The sequence below is a fragment of the Megascapheus bottae genome, chromosome 9 (genome assembly GCF_031878675.1).
Source record: "Megascapheus bottae isolate mThoBot1 chromosome 9, mThoBot2.hap1, whole genome shotgun sequence".
In the NCBI taxonomy this organism is placed as follows: Eukaryota; Metazoa; Chordata; class Mammalia; order Rodentia; family Geomyidae; genus Megascapheus; species Megascapheus bottae.
The window spans coordinates 279,955-299,519 of NC_143517.1; the positions used below are offsets into that span (position 1 = coordinate 279,955).

Sequence of the window (19,565 nt, forward strand, 5' to 3'; positions counted from 1 at the left end):
CAAGGCCTCCATTTCCCCTATGATCTGCAAATGACTTACAAGTCTATGTGATATTTTGGTTCACAAATAAAAGTATGACAAACTTTACTAGACACGTCAGTGGGATGAATGAACACTTTTAGACCTTTACATTCTTGGATTTGGCTTAAGGATGAACACGCTGCTCAAGACAAACTACACACCCGAAACTGTAAAATATTGCAATGGTCAGAAAAACTATGAAACAAAATAGGGTTATACCTGTAGCCTTGACATTTGCAAGGCTCAGACAGGAGGCTCTTGTGCTTCATGGTAGTCTAGGCTACAATACAAGTTCTAGAAGGCCATGGGATAAACAGTATGATTATTTCTCAAGATAAAAACTGAATTAGCAGGATGTGGGTGACTCATGCTGAGATCTGAGGATCAAGGTTCAAAGCCAGCCCAGACATGAAAGTCCGTGAGAATCTTATCTCCAATTAAGCAGAAAACTGGAACTGGTGCTGTAGCTCAAGGAGTAGGCTGGTAGCTTTGAGCTGAAGAGCTCAGGGACAGCACCAGGCCCAGAGTTCAAGCCCCATGGTTCACTTTAAAAAAAAAGAAAAAGAGAAAAACTAAAATAAAATCATCTATAATTTTATACTTACCAACTTGTTTTCTTATAAAAGTCTGACGTTTCTTCACTGTCCATTTATTTTTTGGTGTCAATTTTTGAGTTTCAGATGTGAGATTCTCAAGAGATGCTTCATCTTGTGCTGTATAGAAAGAATTATTTAGTCCACCAAAGAGAATTACTTAGTCCACTAAAGAAAAACGTCTGTGATTCAAGCAAAACTCCAATCCCTTTCTCAAAGCAATAAATTTTGAAGCATATAAAAAAGAAAAAGGTTATAAAACCATTACAAATTTAGAATAAATTTCATCAGTGTCATCCTAGATGTTACTAGATATGATGAAATGAGTTTCTATGATTTTGTGTTAAACTTTCTCATTTCATAAATACTTCTGGCATTATATAAAGTTATTGTTATTTTCTATTTTTAAGTTTAATATAGTGACTAACTTTTCCCCTTCGTCTCTATACCCATCAACCCCCTCCCCACCCTTTTTCTCCTTGGTTTCCCTCGTGGCTTTCTGGTATTTGCTTTGTTTGTGAGCTCATTTTTTTTGCCAGTCCTAGGGCTTGAACTCAGGACCTGGGCACTGTACTTGAGCTTTCTCAAGACTAGAGTTACACTTGAACCACAACACCACTTCTGACTCTTTCTGTATATGTGATCCCAAGGAATAGAGCCCAGTGCTTTGTATATACTAGGCAAGCACACTAAAGCTGGGCCTTGGTCGCTGCCCCTGTGAGTTCATTTTTTATGTAATTACAACTTTTAAACTCACTCCTTCTCACAGAACAGCACTAGCAAGGTAGCTCCTCTCCCGTCAGCCAAGAACAGCGCCAACTTGGCTACTGTCAAAGAACCTGCCAGACCAGCTGCCAGATAACTAGAACCCGAGAAGCAAAGCAAAGTCTACAAAGGCCATTTTTCAAAAGGTCAAAGGAATCTGACTAGTGTCAGCTCAGCCTGGGGATGGGTTCCCTGCCAAAAGAAGAAATACCTCCTTCAGTGGGGCAGGCTGAGGCAGTCCCACCACTCAGCCACTCTCAGCTGAGCTAGCAAAAACAATAGTGGCTCCAGGCTGGGTCAAAAAAAAGGTCTCTGAAGCTCACCTTTGATTCCAGATAAGATACAACTCTACTTACATTCAAAAGCTATCAAAAACAGCAAATATTCTGCAGGACATTGCACATTGCCCTACCTCTAACTTAGTCTGGGAGGACAATCATGAAGTATGTTAGGAAGAAGTTTTCTGCTTTATGAAACAAACTGATTGGAAGAATGACATAAGCCTCCATCTGGATCCTGGCACAGGGTAGATACAAGTTTCTCCTAATAAACTGAATAGTGTTTTCTCTAATTATATAATTTTTTAATTTTACTACTTTTATCATCATTATTATTTTTCCTTTTTGCCCAATTTTCTCCTTATTTTTGTCCCTTTTCTACTATATTGTGCTTCTGTTTACTCCTAGAAACACAGAGTGATTAGTAGGCTTTCTCTTTTATTATGCACATACTTAATTCAGATTACATTTTGATTTACTTCATCCCTTATTTTTCAATCTTCAATATTTTTAATAGTATTACTTCTTTAAATTCACATAATTTTAATTGTATTATTAAACACATGTTTTCTATTTCTCTTTGAATTTTCTAATTTTCTTCTCTTTTTTTGAATTTTTAAAAATCTTTGTATTGTATTTTACTGTCAGGATAATATATACAGGGGTTACAGTTACATTCATTGGGTAATGGGTACATTACTTCACAATTACCCCTTTGCATGTTTTGTTCCACTTTCCCTTCCCCCACCCCCTCTCATTGTTTTCCCCCATCCCTTCCAAATTTCAAATATACAAATAAACAGATATGCAATATACCAGGCAACAAAGTCAGATACTGTAACTACATAAGATTAACAATATGTGGGAAAAAGAGAAAGAAATAACTTCACATTGTACATCAAGAACAATAATCACATAGATAAAAACTTGTTTCCATATCCTAGAGTTCATCCTGTGTGACCATATGTACAGAGCTTTTGAGGTATTGGGATCCTTTGCTAGGAGAATCCTAGAGGTATACTAATTGTTACAAATGAGGGAAGCTATGGAACCTATATGCTCCTTTGGGTCTGGCTTATTTCACTTAATATGATTTTTTCCCCAAGTCTTTCCATTTCCTTATGAATGGGGCAATATAATTCTTTCTGGTGGCAGTATAGAATTCCATTGGTTATAAGTACCAAACTTCTTGTACTATTCATCTACTGAGGGGTATCTGGGTTAGTTCCATATCTTAGCTATGATAAATAATGCTGCAAATAATATGTTGGGCTAGTAGCTTTAGTATGCCCTTCTTCTGAACATATGGGTAAAAATGACCAGGAGTGGGATTGCTGGGTCATAGAGGAGCTCCATGTTTATTCTTTTGAGGAATCACCATACTTCTGCAGTGAGTTTGAATGAATTAACAACCCCCACTAACAGTGTAGTAGTGATCCCTCCTGGTCACATCCCCATCAGCATTTGTCAATAGATTTCTTGATAATGGCCATTCTGAGTTGTTTTGATTTGCATTTCTTGTATGGCCAGAGATGTCCAGCATTTCTTCACATGTCTATAGGTCATTCTTATTTCCTCTTCAGAGAAGTCTCTCCTTAAGCCTTTAGCTCACCTTTTAATGGGATGGTTGTTTTTTTGAGGATTTGTTTTTGAGAGATTCAATTTTTTGAGCTGTAGGCATATTTTAGATATGAGGCCCTTATCTCTTCTAAGGCTAGTGAAGATCTTCTCCCACTCTATGGGTTGTCTATTTAATTTGCTAGATATGTCCTTTGCCATACAGAAGCTCTGCAGTTTAATGCAGCCCCATTGTCCAAACTTTCTTTAATTTGTTGTGTTTCTGGGCCTTTATTTAGAAAATTTCGAGCTATACCAAGGAGTCCTAGGGTATCTCATATTCCTTACTGTAAAGTTTTCAGGGTATCTGATTTTATGTCAAGGTCTTTGGTCCATTTATTATTAATTCTGGTTCAGGGTGACATAAGGATTCAACTTTAGTTTTCTAAAGTTGCTTTACCAACTCTGCCAGCACCATTTGCTGAAGAGGTTGTCTTTCTTCCATCTTATTTTCTTGGCTCCCTTATCAATGATTAGGTGGTCATAGGTCTCTGGATTGATTTCTGTGTCTTTGGTTCTATTCCATTGGTCTCAGGCCTGTTCTTGTGTCAGTACCACACTTTTTTTTATTACTAAAGCTCTGTAATGGAATCTAAAGTTTGGTATTGCCATTCTTCCAGCACTGCTAAGAATTTCTTTTTGCTAAAAATTGTTTTTGCTATGCGGGGCCTTTTATTATTCCATATGAATTTTTGGAGTACTTCCTCTATTTCTTTAATGAATGACATTGGGATATCGATGGGTATTGCATGAATTTGTAGATAACCCTTGGCGGGATTGCTGTTTTCTTGATGTTAGTCTGCCCAATCCAAAGTATGGAAGGATTTTCCACTTCGTCAATTCTGCTTCAATTTTCTTTTTCATGTTTTTAAAGTTATCATCATGAAGGTCCTTACATACTTAGTTAATTTCTAAATATTTTATTTTCTTTGAGGCTCTTGTGAAAAGAGTTGTTTTCCTGATATCTGCCTGGCTCATCTCAGTTGGCATAGAGAAAAACCATTGATTTTTGAGAGTTAATTTTATAACCTGCTACTTTGCCAAAGTTTCAAATCAGCTCAAGTAACTTGGGAGTGGAGTCGATAGGGTCTTTAAATACAGAATCATGTCACCTGCAAAAAAGGAAAATTTCACTTCCTCTTTCCCTATTTGGATTTCCTTTCTGTTAGCTTCTTGTCTTATTGCTCTGGCTAGGAATTTTAATATTATATTGAAGTGGAGAGGACAGAGTGGGCATACTTGTCTCGTTCTTGATTTTAGAGGAAATAACTTTAGGTTTTCACCATTAAGTATATTATTTTTTCTTTTAAATTATTTTTATTTGTTATATTTATTCATTCTTTTCCCTTTTACTGACTTTGGGTCTCAGTTATCTTCATCCGATTTCTTTTTTTCCCTACATTACTCTTCTCTTATTTTCTCCTCTTACTTTTTATTATACCTCTCTATTTCTGGTCTTTACTTCTTCATTGATTTCCATAGTTAGTGAATCTTCAGTTAATGGCTGTTAACCCAGACAGTTTTTCTTTTTGTTGAGTTATAATGTAGGTCCAGATTGATTTAAACTTCATACTTATTGAGTTGCTTTTTGCCTTAAAAATGTCTTGGGTAGTGGTACTGGATCACTTTTTAAATGCACAAAATGAGAAAGAAAGTGAAAATACCTGTCTAAGATTGTGAACATTAAGTGCATGCAGTGATAGAACACTGGGTTGGTTCTTATCCTAATATTATAACCATAGGTGGGATTAGTATTGCTTTCATTTCCAATAGGGTAAAATAAGAACATCAAGAGAATTTCCTCTCCCATTCAAAATAAACAGGCAACAAAATAGTCAATGAAAACACTAGAGGAAAGTCCTCAAAATGTTCTATAAAAAATCTTAGAAGAGTCCTCAAAATGCACTACAAATGATACTGGTAAACATGATGAAAAGATTAAAAGCATGAATAAGGCTGTATCTGAGCCTAATTAAAGATTAATAGAGGAATTCATGGAATCCACCAACAGAGAGCTGAATTAATTCCACCGCCCCCCTGAAAAAAAGTTCAATGAATGTATAGACACTCAGCTAAGGAATTTGAAAGAAAGCACCCAACCCAAATCAAGGAGATAAGGAGGTCTAAAACAAGAGGTGGAAGTCATCAAAAAATGACAAACAAGAAGGGAGGGAGATTTAAAAAGTAAAAAGTGATAGCAGGCTGCTGACTTCCTGTCAGGTTTTTGACAACTACAGGTTATTACCAGGTTCAGGCAGGTGATTTGTGGTAAGGGTACATGCTGTCGTTCAAGAGGAGAGGGGGAAAGTTGCTATTCTCCAAGAGAGACATAACAGTGACATGGATCAACATGCAACATGCACATAAACCGACATGTTGAATTGATAAAACTGTATTCAAAGTGAAAGTGACATTTATCATATAAATAAAGAGCAGGTAAAATCAAGCAGTATAGTAATAATCATGATGGTGGTGCCTTTTGGGAGAAAGTGATTTATTGTTATAAGAAGACATCTGTAGACCAAGCAGCGAATAGCGGCTTGAGCGGGCACCGGCTCCACGCGGGGAAAGCGGGGGCGGGCACCGGCTCTAACCCACGAAAAGCGGCGGCAGTGGAGGGCGCCAGGCTGGGAGCCCAACGGCTGCAGAAACCAGCACAGAACCGGGCCAGCGAACGGCGGAAGCAGCGGAACCCAGACTCGGAACGAGAACAGCAAGCGGTGGAACCCAGACCCAGAACACAGGCGGCGGCAGAGACCCGAGGGGAGTGAAAGACTCCCCACCACCGAGGAGCTCCCACAGACAGACGCAGAGGCGTGAGTAATACAGCCCATCCCCAAACACATCGGGAAAGCGGAGCGGGTGCCAAGCAATAGAACTTAACTCAGACCCCAACACCCTGCCCGAGAAAGACTGGCGGGAGCAGGGGGGCAAGGAATTTAGAATCCTGTCCCTCCCCTCAACAGCCCCCTCCCTCAGGCCATTGACTGGAGATTGACAGGTGGGCTACCCATAAGTCCCAGCACCCCACCAAGGGAGGCGGGGCTGCCCCAACTCCCACCCGCCCAACGGGCTCAACCCCCAGCCCTCTGATTGGAGACTGACGAGCGGGCGGACCCTAAGACTCAGCACCCCACCAGGGGAAGCGGAGCTGTCCCAGCTCCCACCCGCCCACCAGGCTCCTCACCCAGGCCACTGGATCTGGAGAGTGGAGCGCTTTGGGACCCTGCCTTACAACAGTGGGTAGGGGGTGCGGGTAAATAGGAGCCAGCATCTGCCCCCCCTCAATTCTCGAGCGGGGCATCCTCCAGCTGGGAATCCTGAGCAAGACACCACGGAGGGCCGCCCCCACAGTCACAGACTCTGACAAAGCAGTGGAAACACAGCAGGGATCTGAAGGGCCAACCAGCAGCCAAGCTCCCCTTCTGAGAACCAAAAAGGCACAGCTCCGCACTTGGAACCCACATCCCCAGCTGGGCCCCGCCCCTGGGAACAGAGGGGCCTCCTGCTGGTCCTGCTGAGAGCTCCTGAAACTCTCAATCCCTACACCCTTGGGGCCGCCCCTGGAAGCAGCACAGGAAAACGTCCTCCAACCACGCTCAGACGGAAGCTCACAGATCCATCCCATGGTCCACTGTGAGGCCACTGGTTGGGCTAAGAGCTAGTCGTGCAGCAACACATAAGTTTTATTCTAATACTTTCCAAACATTGTACTCAAATACTCTACCTACTTACCCCCTGACCTCTCTCATTCTATTTCTCTATCTCTGGACCTCTGCTCCTCTTTCAACCCTTATACTGCATGGATCTACACTTGATGGCTGTTGAGCAACACTGTATATCTAGGTGTTTAATCATTCTCTAGGCTCAGAGGGACTTAAAGACAATAGAGATTGGATTGAGAGGCTTATTGTTTTGGATATAAATCGCTTATCAGTGAATAATTAGACTAGTCCGTGACTGCACGAAAAGAAAGAGTGATAACACCAATCAAAACTTGTGAACATCTAGAGTCTGCCAGCTACAGAGGTCTAGGTTGGACATATCTGAAAAACTATAATCGTGTTTAGTATTAATATTGCTCCCATTTTCAAATGGGCAGAACAAGAAACTCAAGAAAAATGTCAAATCAAGAAACAACACCTCCCACCTCCCCCACCCAATGTAAACAGCCAATGGAACAGTCACTGGCAAACCTAGAGGAGAGTCTTCCAAGTGCTGTACAAATGCAATTGATAAACATCATTAATGAAAAATGTGAAAATATAAAGAAAGAGATAAGGGAGGAAGCCATAGCTGAACAAGGGGAAACCATAAACAAGGTGATAAGTAAAAAAGAAGAAGCCATAAAGGAGGCCATAATAAAGGCTGTTCAAAGAAAGATGGATGAATTCATAGAATCCACAAATAAAAAGGTGACCGAACTCCAGCAAATGTTCAAAGCAAATAAAGCTACTGAGCTAACCACTCAAATGGAAATCAAGGAGCTAAAGAAATCCATACATGATCTAAAAGAAGAGATGCAAGGCATCAAAAATGAGCAATTAGTAGCAAGGGAGATGAAAAATAAAGTAGATAGCTTTGATAGCAGGTTAGACAATGCAGAGGAGAGAATTTCTGGGGCTGAAGATAATTTACTTATTATAGAGAAAGAACAGAAAATGAGTCAATCCAGATCTAGGAAAAATGAGAGAGCGCTTCAGGAGGTCCAAGATACAATTAGGAAGCCTAATTTAAGGCTAATTGGTATTGAGGAGGGTCTGGAGAAAGAGGTCAATGGTATTGGAAATATACTTCAAGGAATCATCTCAGAGAATTTCCCAAATATCCAGAAGGGCAGACCCATCCAGATACAAGAAGCTTTTAGAATCCCAAACAGACCTGACCAGAAAAGAACATCTCACCGCCACATCGTAATCCGAACTGGATCAGTAGAAACCATAAAAAGGATCCTAAAGGCAGCCAGGGAAAAGGGTTCAGTAACCTATAAAGGAAAACCAATCAGAATAACCCCAGATTACTCAGCAGAGACCATGCAAGCAAGAAGTGACTGGAAGCATATATGTCATGCCCTTAAGTCAAATAACTACCAACCAAGAATCCTGTACCCAGCTAAGCTCTCTTTCATAACTGAGGGAACAATAAAAACATTCCATTCCAGGGAAAAGCTGCAACAAAACCAACACTACAGAGAATTCTGCAAGATGTTCTATACATAGAAAACCAAAATAAATGCAATATAGGGAAAGAAATGGCACCTAAACAGCATACCACCTAAGGACCACAAGAACTGTCAAGACACAGGCCCAAATAAAAGCTTTTAAAAATGGTAGGACCTAATAAATATCTCTCAATCCTAACTCTCAATATCAATGGACTCAACTCTCCAATTAAACGGCATAGGCTGTCTAGTTGGATCAAAAAGCAAGAGCCATCGTTCTGCTGTCTTCAAGAGACACATCTTACCCAAAAAGACAAGCATCTTTTGAAAGTGAGAGGTTGGAATAAACTCTATCAAGCTAACAGCCCCCATAAACAGGCTGGAGTTGCCATCCTCATATCAGATAAAATAGACTTCAAACCAAAATTAGTAAGAAAAGACAAAGAAGGTTACTACATACTACTAAAGGGATCTTTCCTCCAGGAAGACATAATGATCCTAAATATTTAAACACCCAATCCCGGAGCTCCAAACTTCATCAAGCAAACTTTACTTACACTGAAACCATACATAGATCGAAATACAGTGATTGTCGGTGACTTTAACACACCACTTTCACCTATGGACAGATTAACAAGGCAAAAACTCAACAGAGAAACCTTAGAACTGAACAACTATATAGACCAACTTGATCTAACAGACATCTGCAGAATATTCCACCCAGCAACGACACAATATACGTTTTTCTCAGCAGCACATGGAACATTTTCCAAAATAGATCACATGTTAGGCCATAAAACAAACCTGGACAGATTCAGAAACACTGAAATTATTCCATGCACACTCGCAGACCACAAAGGCATCAAACTGCAACTGAACACACATCTCCACCAACGAAAACCCTGTAACTCATGGAGACTGAACAACACATTGTTGAATCACCAATGGGTCATCGAAGAGATCAGAACAGAAATCCAACAGTTTATGAAATTTAACAGTAAGGAGCACACAAACTACCAACTCCTTTGGGACACAGCAAAGGCAGTACTCAGAGGAAAATTTATAGCGCTGAGTGCCTACAACAACAAGTTGGAAAAATTGCAAACCAACAAGTTAATGTCTCACATTAAGCTCCTAGAAAAAGAGCAACAAACCTACCCTAATCCCAGTAGAAGAAAGCAAATAATTAAAATCAAAGCAGAATTAAATGATTTGGAATCCAAAAAAACTGTAGAAAGAATCAACAAAACAAGGAGTTGGTTCTTTGAAAGAATTAACAAAATTGACAAGCCCTTAGCAAACCTTACCAAAAAAAGAAGAGAGCATATCGAAATAAACAAAATCGCAGATGAAAATGGTAATATCACGACAGAAATTACCAAGATCCAGAATATCTGAGGGAATACTTCTCAAACGTTTATGCCAACAAATTTGAGAATCTAGATGAAATGGATGAATTCCTAGCCAATATTAACATACCCACACTGAACCAAGAAGAACTAAGCCAACTCAACAGGCCTATTTCAAGCTCTGAAATAGAAATGGCAATTAGAGAACTTCCACCTAAGAAAAGCCCAGGGCCAGATGGATTCACAGCTGAATTCTATAAGGTCTTCAAAGCAGAGCTCACACCAATACTCCTCAAGCTCTTCAATGAAATTGAAAATGAAGGTTCCTTACCAAACTCATTCTATGAAGCCAGTATAACCCTCATCCCCAAACCAGACAGAGATTCATCAAAGAAAGAGAAGTATAGACCTATATCTTTGATGAACATCGATGCAAAACTTCTCAACAAAATACTGGCCAACCGTCTACAACAACTCATCAAAAAAATTATACACTATGATCAAACTGGATTCATCACAGGGAGGCAAAGCTGGTTCAACATACGCAAATCAGTTAATATAATTCAACACATCAACAGGAGCAAGGACAAAAATCACATGATTGTCTCAATAGACACGGAAAAGGCATTTGACAAGATCCAACACCCCTTTATGTTAAAATCTCTGGAGAAACTAGGAATCCACGCAACATTCCTCAATGTAATAAAGGCTGTGTATGAGAAACCTACTGCTAGTATTACACTTAATGGTGAAAATCTAAAGCCATTCCCTCTAAAATCAGGAACAAGACAAGGATGCCCACTCTCTCCACTACTCTTTAACATAGTACTAGAATTCCTAGCCAGTGCAATAAGGCAAGAAGCAAGCATAAAGGGGATCCAAGTAGGGAAAGAGGAAATAAAACTATCCCTCTTTGCAGATTACATGATTCTGTATTTAAAGAATCCTATAGACTCTACTCCCAAGCTCCTTGAACTGATTCAAAACTTTGGAAGAGTAGCAGGCTATGAAATCAACCCTCAATAATCAACTGCCTTCCTTTATGCCAACAGTGAGAGGAACGAGGCAATAATCAGGAAAGAAACTCCTTTCACAATAGCCTCAAAGAAAATAAAGTACCTAGGAATTAGCTTAACTAAGAATGTAAAGGACCTTTTTGATGAAAACTTTAAAACCCTAAAAAAGGAAATTAAAGCAGAACTAAGGAAATGGAAAAACCTCCCATGCTCCTGGATTGGAAGAATCAACATTGTGAAAATGACAATCTTGCCAAGAGCTATCTACAAATTCAATGCAATACCCATCAACATCCCAATGTCATTCTTTAAAGAAATAGAAGAGGCAATCCAAAATTTCATATGGAATAATAAAAGACCCCGTATAGCAAAAACACTTCTTAGCAGAAAGAACAGCGCTGGAGGAATTTCAATTCCAAACTTTAGACTCTATTACAGAGCTATAATTCTCAAAACAGCTTGGTACTGGCACAGGAACAGGCCTGAAGACCAATGGAATAGAACTGAGGACCCAGATATTAAACCACAGACCTATGGCCACCTAATCTTTGACAAGGGAGCCAAAAAAATAGAATGGAAGAAAGACAGCCTCTTCAACAAGTTGTGCTGGCAGAACTGGTTAAGCACCTGCAGAAAACTAAAGCTGGATCCTTCTTTGTCACCTTGCACTAGAATTAACTCCAAATGGATCAAAGACCTGGAGGTAAAAGCTGATACACTGAAAACTCTACAGGAAGGAATAGGAGATACACTAGGCCTCCTTGGCACAGGTTGAAACTTTCTTAATAAAGACCAAGAATCACAACAAATCAGAGAAAGGCTGGATAAGTGGGACTGCATTAAACTGCAGAGCTTTTGTATGGCAAAGGACATAGCTAGTAAACTAATCAGGAAGCCTACAGAGTGGGAGAAGATCTTCACCAACCAAACAACAGACAAAGGCCTCATATCTAAAATATATCAACAACTCAAAAAATTGAATCACTCCAAAACTAACCTCCAAAGTAACAACCATCCCATTAAAAAATGGGCCAAAGACTTAAAGAGAGTCTTCTCTGAAGAAGAAACAAAAATGGCCTATAGACACATGAAGAAATGCTCAACATCTCTGGTCATAAAAGAAATGCAAATCAAAACAACTCTAAGATTCCACCTCACTCCAGCTAGAATGGCCAAGATCAGGAAAATGAATGACAACAGATGCTGGAGGGGATGTGGCCAGGAGGGATCACTACTACACTGTTGGTGGGAGTGCAAACTCGTTCAACCCCTATGGAAAGCAGTGTGGCAGTGCCTCAAAATGCTAAACATAGAACTCCCCTATGACCCAGCAATTCCACTACTTGGCATTTACCCAACCACCCAGAAACAAGGACATACTAAACCCACTAGCACAACAATGTTCATTGCAGCACTATTCACCATAGCAAAGATATGGAACCAAACTAGATGTCCCTCAGTTGATGAGTGGATCAACAAGTTGTGGTATTTGCACACAATGGAATTCTATGCTGCTGTCAGAAAGAATGACATCGCCCCATTTGTTAGGAAATGGAAAGACTTAGAAAAAATCCTATTAAGTGAAGTTAGCCAGACTCAAAGGAACTTAGGCTCAATGGTTTCCCTCATTCGTCATAATCAGTAGAAACCTTGGGCTCTACTAGCAGAGATTTGCAATAGAGCAAAATCTTGATACATAAGGACATATAATGTGAAGCTAATTGAAAGGACCTCCAGGATAGTGAAACAAAACCCATATAATGAATGATTTTTGTCCTTAATGTACTATGTTGTCTCTCATCTCCTTTCTGTCCCTTGGTTATCTCATATTGGTATAGTATCTCACTTTGTTATCTGAGAGATTGAACTTATTTGTATTTGGATATTTGAAATTTGATAGGGAAGGGGGGAAAACCAAGACGGGTGGGGGGTGGGGGGGGTAGGAAAACGGGTACCAAGACATGTGAAAGGGTATCAATGTATGTGAATTAACGCACCTTCTATCTGGCAAATATCATGTAACCCTTTTACTAATTACAATAAAAAATATATGTATGTATGAAAAAAAGTGATAGCAGGTCAGATGATGTAGAGGAGAGAATCTCTGAAATTGAAGATAGCCTAGAAACTGTAGACAAAGGAAAATAATTCAAACAAATCCAAGAACTATGGCAGACCTTTTCAGGAGCTCTAAGATACAATTAGGAATCCTAAATTAAGGTTAATTGGTATTGAGGGGGGCCTTAAGAAGGAGGTTAATTGTATAGGAAATATGCTTAATGGAACCATCTCCAAGAACTTTCCAAATATCCAAAAGGACAGGCCCATCCAAATACAAGAAGCTTTTAGAACACAAAACAGACCAGACCAGAACAGGACATCCCACTGCCACATTATAAGCCATACAGGATCAATACGGACCAAGAAAAGGATCCTTAAAGCTGTGAGGGAGAAGATAAAAATCACCTACAAATAAAACCAATCAGAATAACCACAGATTTCTCATCAGAGATTATGCAAGTTAGAATAGCCTAAAATGATGTATGCCATGCCTTAAAGACAAATAACTATCAACCAAGAATACTTTACCCAGGTAAGCTCTTATTCATAGATGAGGGGAAAAGAAAAATCTTCCACAGTAAGGAAAAAGTGAAACAGTATATGTTGCTCAAACAAGAATTACAGAAAAGTCTCAAGAATGTTCTACACATTGAAAACCAACATGAGCATAGTACAGAGAAATGACATCTAAACAAAATACCATATAATTACAAGAAGAATTGACAAGACCCAGGCACTAAAGAAATAGTTAAAATGGAATAGAACTGAAGACCCAGAAATCAAGCCACAGACCTATGGCCACCTAATCTTTGATAAGGGAGCCAAAAAATAGTATGGAAGAAAGACAGCCTCTTCAACAAGTGGTGCTGGCAGAATTGGTTAAGCACCTGCAGAAAACTAAAGTTTGACCCTTCTATGTCACCCTGCACCAGGATTAACTCCAAATGGATCAAAGACCTTGAGGTAAAAGCAGATACACTGAAAACTTTACAAGAAGGAATAGGAGATACATTAGGTCTCCTTGTCACAGGTTGAAACTTTCTTAATAAAGACCCAGAAACAACAAATCAAAGACAGTTTGGATAAGTGGGACTGCATTAAACTGCAGAGCTTCTGTATGGCAAAGGACATACCTAGCAAGCTAAACAGAAAGCCCACAGAGTGGGAGAAGATCTTCACTAACTATACAACAGACAAAGGCCTCATATCTAAAATATATCAACAGCCCCCAAAATTGAATCACTCCAAAATTAATCTCCAAAGAAACAACCATCCCATTAACAAATGGGTCAAAGACTTAGAGTCTAATAACAACAGATGCTGGCAGGGGTGTGGCCACAAGAGATCACTACTACACTGTTGGTGGGAGTCTAAACTCGTTCAACCACTAGGGAAAGCACTATGGAAATTCCTCAAAAGACTAAACATAAATCTTCCCCATGACCCAGCAATTCCACTACTTGGCATTTACCCATTCGTCCAGAAACAAGGGCATGCTAAATACAGTAATACAATGATGTTCATAGCAGCACTATTTACCATAGCAAATATATGGAACCAATCCAAATGCCCCTCAGTTCATGATTGGATCAACAAGAGATGATATTTATACACAATGGAATTCTATGCTGCTGTCAGAAAGAACAACATCATCCCATTTGTAAGGACACGGAAAGACTTAGGAAAAACCCTATTAAGTGAAGTAAGCCAGACTCAAAGGAACATAGGCTCACTGGTTTTCCTCATTTGTCATAATTAGTATAAACCTTGGACTCTTCTAGCAGAGGTTTACAATAGGGCAAAACCTAGATACATAAGGCCATATGTGATGATGCTAAATGAAAGGACCTCCAGGATATAGAAACAAGAGCCATATAATGTGTGACTTTTGTTCTTAATGCACGATGTTATTTCTCATCTCTTTGGTTTTCCCTTGGTTAACTCATATTATTACAGTATTTTACCTTGTTATCTGATATATTGTATGCATGTTTATTTGTTTGTTTAAAATATGATAGGGAAGGGAGGAAACAAGATGAGAGGAGGAGGTGGGGGGAAGAAAATGGGGACAAAAACATGAGAAGGGGTAGCAATTATTGTTAAGTAATGCACTTTCTATCTGGTGAACATAACATAACCTTTCTATTAATTATAATAAAAATATATTAAAATGAAATAGTTAAAATGGCAGGAGCTAACAAACAACTTTCAACCTTAACTCTCAATATCAGTGAACATGACTCTCCAATTAAATGACATAGACTGACTTGTTGGATCAAAAAGCAAGATCCATCTTTCTGTTACATTCAAGAGACACATCTTGTTAAAAGAAAAAAAGAAAGAAATTCCCACAAACATTCTGAAAGTAAAGGCTGAAATAAAAGCTATCATACAGTCTCCAAAACTGGCTGAAATTGCCATCCTTATAAAATAGACTTCAAATTAAAATTAGTGAGAAGAGACAAAGAATGTTATTTACTAGTAAAGGGATTTCTACTTCAGGAAGATGTAATCATTCTAAATATCTATATACCAAATGCTGGTGCACACAACTTGAATTCATGTGGAATAATAAAAGATCCCTTATAGCAAAAACACTCCTCAGCAGAAAGAACAATGCTAGAGGAATAGCAATACCAAACTTCACAATCTATTAAAGAGCTATAGTAATAAAAAAAAGGCCTGGTACTGACACAAAAGTAGGCCTGAAGACCAATTTAATAGAACTGAAAACACAGAAATTAACCCATAGTCCTGTGGCCACCTAATCTTTAATAAGGGAAGCAGAAAAAAAAATAGGATGAAAGAAGGTTAGCCTCAACAAATGATGCTGACAGAATTGGTTAAGCACCTGTAGAAAACTAGAGCTGGATCCTCATATGTCACCCTGAACCAGAATTAATTCCAAATGGATCAGATATTGAGGTAAAAGGAGATGCCTTGAAAACTTTACAGGATAGAATAGTAGATACAATAGAACTCCTTGGCACAGGTCGAAACTTTCTTAATAAAGGCCCCAAAACAAACACAACAAATTAAAGGAAGTTTGCACAAAGGGGACTGCATAAAACTTCAGTGCTTCTGTATGGAAAAGGACACGTTAACAACTTAAATAGCCCACACAGTGGGAGAAACAACCGTCGCACTAAGTCTTTAGGGTACCTTTTAATGGTATGATTATTTCTTTAAGTATTTGTTTTGAGAAATTTAATTTTTGAGTTGTAGGAGTATTTTAGATATGAGGCCCTTGTGTGTTGTATGGCTAGTGAAGATCTTCTCCCACTTCCTTGTTTAAATCTTAAGGTTTTTTTGAAAAAAAAAACCTTGAAAAGAAGCTGCTATTGCAAAAGTAATTGCTTTCTTGATATCAGCCTTGCTCTTCTCATTGTTGTCATACAGGAAAGCCATTGAGTTATGAGCGTTAGTTTCATACCCTACTACTTTGCCAAAGTTTCAAAGCAGCTCAAGTAACTTGGGAGTGGATTCTACAGGGTTCATCAAATACAGAATCATCTCATCTGCAAAAAGGGAAAGTTTTACTTCCTCTCTCCCTATTTGGATGCCCTTTATGTTTGCTTCTTGCCTTATAGCTCTGGCTAGGAATTCTTATACTATATATTGAAGAGGAGTGTAGAAATCAGATTCGAAATTTTTAATAGTCTCCTTGTAACTAAATAGGTAAAACTATATATTCAGTCTTTCCTATCCTACAAAATACGATAAATTTCACTTGTTCTAAAATGTTTTAGTCACCCTTAGGACCTACCTTGAAAAACAAGAAAGTGGGGGAATAGGGATATATTCTCTGGAGATACATTAGCTAAAGTTCTATTTACTGAATTTTTTTAAGTGACCATGATTTTGATAAAAGATACTTTCACATAATTTCTTCCTTCACAAAACATAGATGGGGAGACTGTATGTTTCTGTATTATTTCCTACAAAACCACACTGGCTGTTTGTTCCCTATGCCAAACTCAAGATCAACCCTTCAAATCTCTCCAACTCATGGAAGATATGACAATACAATATCACAAAAATCCAGCTCCTTGGTTTTCTAAAAATTAGTTTTCAGTTTATGCAGCCACTATGGATAATAATTCAATTCAGATATCTTACATCCTTGGGCTATTCCTTGTTGCTATAAGGAATGCTAAATAGTCCTACCAGATAACAAGTTTTAAAGCATTCCAGGAAAAGTTTCCTTCAAGATATTATTCACAAGCCACTGAATCATTCAAAGAGTGCCAAAGGCTTCATTTGAGAGACAGCAATGTCAATGTGATCCTAGTTTTGAAAAATTTTGTGTACCTTATCTACCTTGTAATTCTTCCCAACATGATTGGGAACTGGTGAGGAGACATCTTTGTTGTGTCTTCTCTGATTCATTCCACCAGGTTCTCTGATTATCTCCATCAGGAAGTAGGAAAGTATCATTCCCAATTGTTATCACAACTGAGTTACAATATTCCAATAGACTACTACCCTATCCTACCCACAGGGTGTTTTAATTTTCTCTCATTTTCTATTGGAGTTAGATTTCAGGAACATATCTGTCACTGATTGGAAATTGTAACAGAAGGTCACTAATATAGAAAAGAGACCTTAGATGGGATTTTGAATCCATAATCTTCAAAGTCACAATTTTTCAGATCTTTAAGAGTCAATGGCTGGTATTTTCTGCTTCTTAATCAGCATATTAAGGTATTTGATTTTTTTCTTCTCTACCTTGATGAACTAACCCTGTATAACTTCAAACCTAGAGTAAATTTGTTCTTCCTTAGTTTGTTTTGTCAGCTATTATGACAGTGATAAACTAGCAGAGAAATTTAGTATTAAGCTTATGATTCCATGTACTCCTTAAGCATTTAGAAATAAATAACGATCTATTTTGGGGGAAAAATACCAAAGGAATGTTTTATAGTTCACTATTCTGTGTATGGGGAGTTGTGATCAACTTTCTTTTTTATCTTGAAGCTCACAGTTAATGCCAAGATTCCTGTGGTCAACCCAAGTGCTATGAGAAACAAATGAGTTCTTTGTAGATTTGCACAAAAGATTCTTAATAGGTATCCGTTGAGCAGAATGTAAAGACCCTGAAACTGCTTCCAGAAAAACATGGAGAATTTTTATTCTTCCTTTTCATTTCTTTCTTTCTTCTTTACTTTCTCTTTCCTCTCCTTTCTTTATCTTTAATCTATTTTATCTTTAAAACTTGGTTTCTTTCTCTTCTCTTCTGTTCTCTTCTCTTGGTTCAGGTGATATTGTAGGCAGCACACAGCTTTTTTCCCCCTCGGACAGTGCTCTCCCACTTGAGATACACCTCTCACTTCAGGCTTCTTTTTTTGATGGTTAATTAAACATAAGAGTCTCCCGCCCTTATTTATTTGGACTGGCTTTCAAACACAACCCTCATATCTCAGTTCCCTAGGTAGCTAGGACTATAATCTGAGTCATTATGCCTTATTTACTTACTGCTGAAAGATAGTCAAATCCCATTATCCAAAATGAAACAACTGTAATTTTTGTTTTTTGTGATTGATTTCCAGTTTTGCTAAAGTGTAGTCTGATACAATAAAGGAAGTAGATAATTTTCTTATACTTGCTAAGGCTTGCCATATGTCATAAAATATGTTCTATTGGTTAGTGAAAAGTATATGTATTGTATAGCTGAGACATGAAATCTTATATAAATGTCTACTAAGTACAATTGGACTATAATGTCATTTAATTCTGAAATACATACAAGAATGTTTGCATATTTGTAAATATTAGAATATTTTATAGTATTAGAACTGGGTAGGAAAACATCGTGCTAGAATGTGAACAATATCAAATAACATTACATTTGTGAATGTACATTCAATGTTCAATCAAACCTCACTGAAAGTTGTTAAAAAAATAGAGGATAAGAGGTTGGAAAAGAAACTGTAGGCTAAAGAGTCAATAGTATTAAAGCACAGTATAGTCATTCTGAACACCACAAGGAAATCCTTTTGAATAATTATTATAAATTGTACTTCTTAATATATAAATAAGAATGTTGACAAGATAAGGTGTAATGGGTGGAGTGTGATTCTAGTAAGAGGATGAACAGCAAGTGAGGGAGAGGGAATATATTCAACATCTTTTATATCAATAGGTGAAGATGGAGCAAGGGAATTGAGATTAGTTTGGGAATGGAAGAGAGGATGAAAAAGAGTGACAGAGGGGTTTTTTTGTTTGTTTGTTTTTGTTGTTTTTTTTGTTGTTGGTCTTGGGGCTGGAACTCTACGCCTGGGTGCTGTCCTTGAGCTCTTCTGCTCAGAACCACTTCCTGTTTTCTGGTAGTTAATGGGACATAAGAGTCTCATGGACTTTCGTCTCCAAGCTGGCTTTGAACCATGATCCTCAGATTTCAGCCTCCTGGGTAGCTAGGATTACAGGCAAGAGCCATTGGCACTTGGCTTTGTCTGAAGGATTTTAAGCAAATATAAATGTCAAATTGAAACTCCTTTGTACAACTTAGTTGATACTACTAATACAAAAATAAATCAACTCTAAAATTTTCTCCACAATTTTCTTTTTCATATTATATTTTATAAATTTCTTGGAATATTTTTAATTTTCAAGTCTGTGTCACAGCTTGTTTCTATCATAATAATTGAAATATCATTTATTCTGACACCATACATTAAATATGCTATTGCCATCATTTATTGAGA

At 38.2% G+C, this 19,565-nt stretch overlaps 1 protein-coding gene across 1 annotated transcript in view; it reads right to left on the bottom strand.

Moving 5' to 3' along the window:
- Positions 1-19,565, bottom strand: part of LOC150058669 (coiled-coil domain-containing protein 7-like) — a 263,512-nt gene that overhangs the window by 109,040 nt on the left and 134,907 nt on the right. Inside the window, exon 22 of the mRNA XM_090339663.1 lies at positions 627-734. Coding sequence (XP_090195789.1) covers positions 627-734 — 108 coding nt within the window. The remainder of the gene's footprint in view (positions 1-626; positions 735-19,565) is intronic.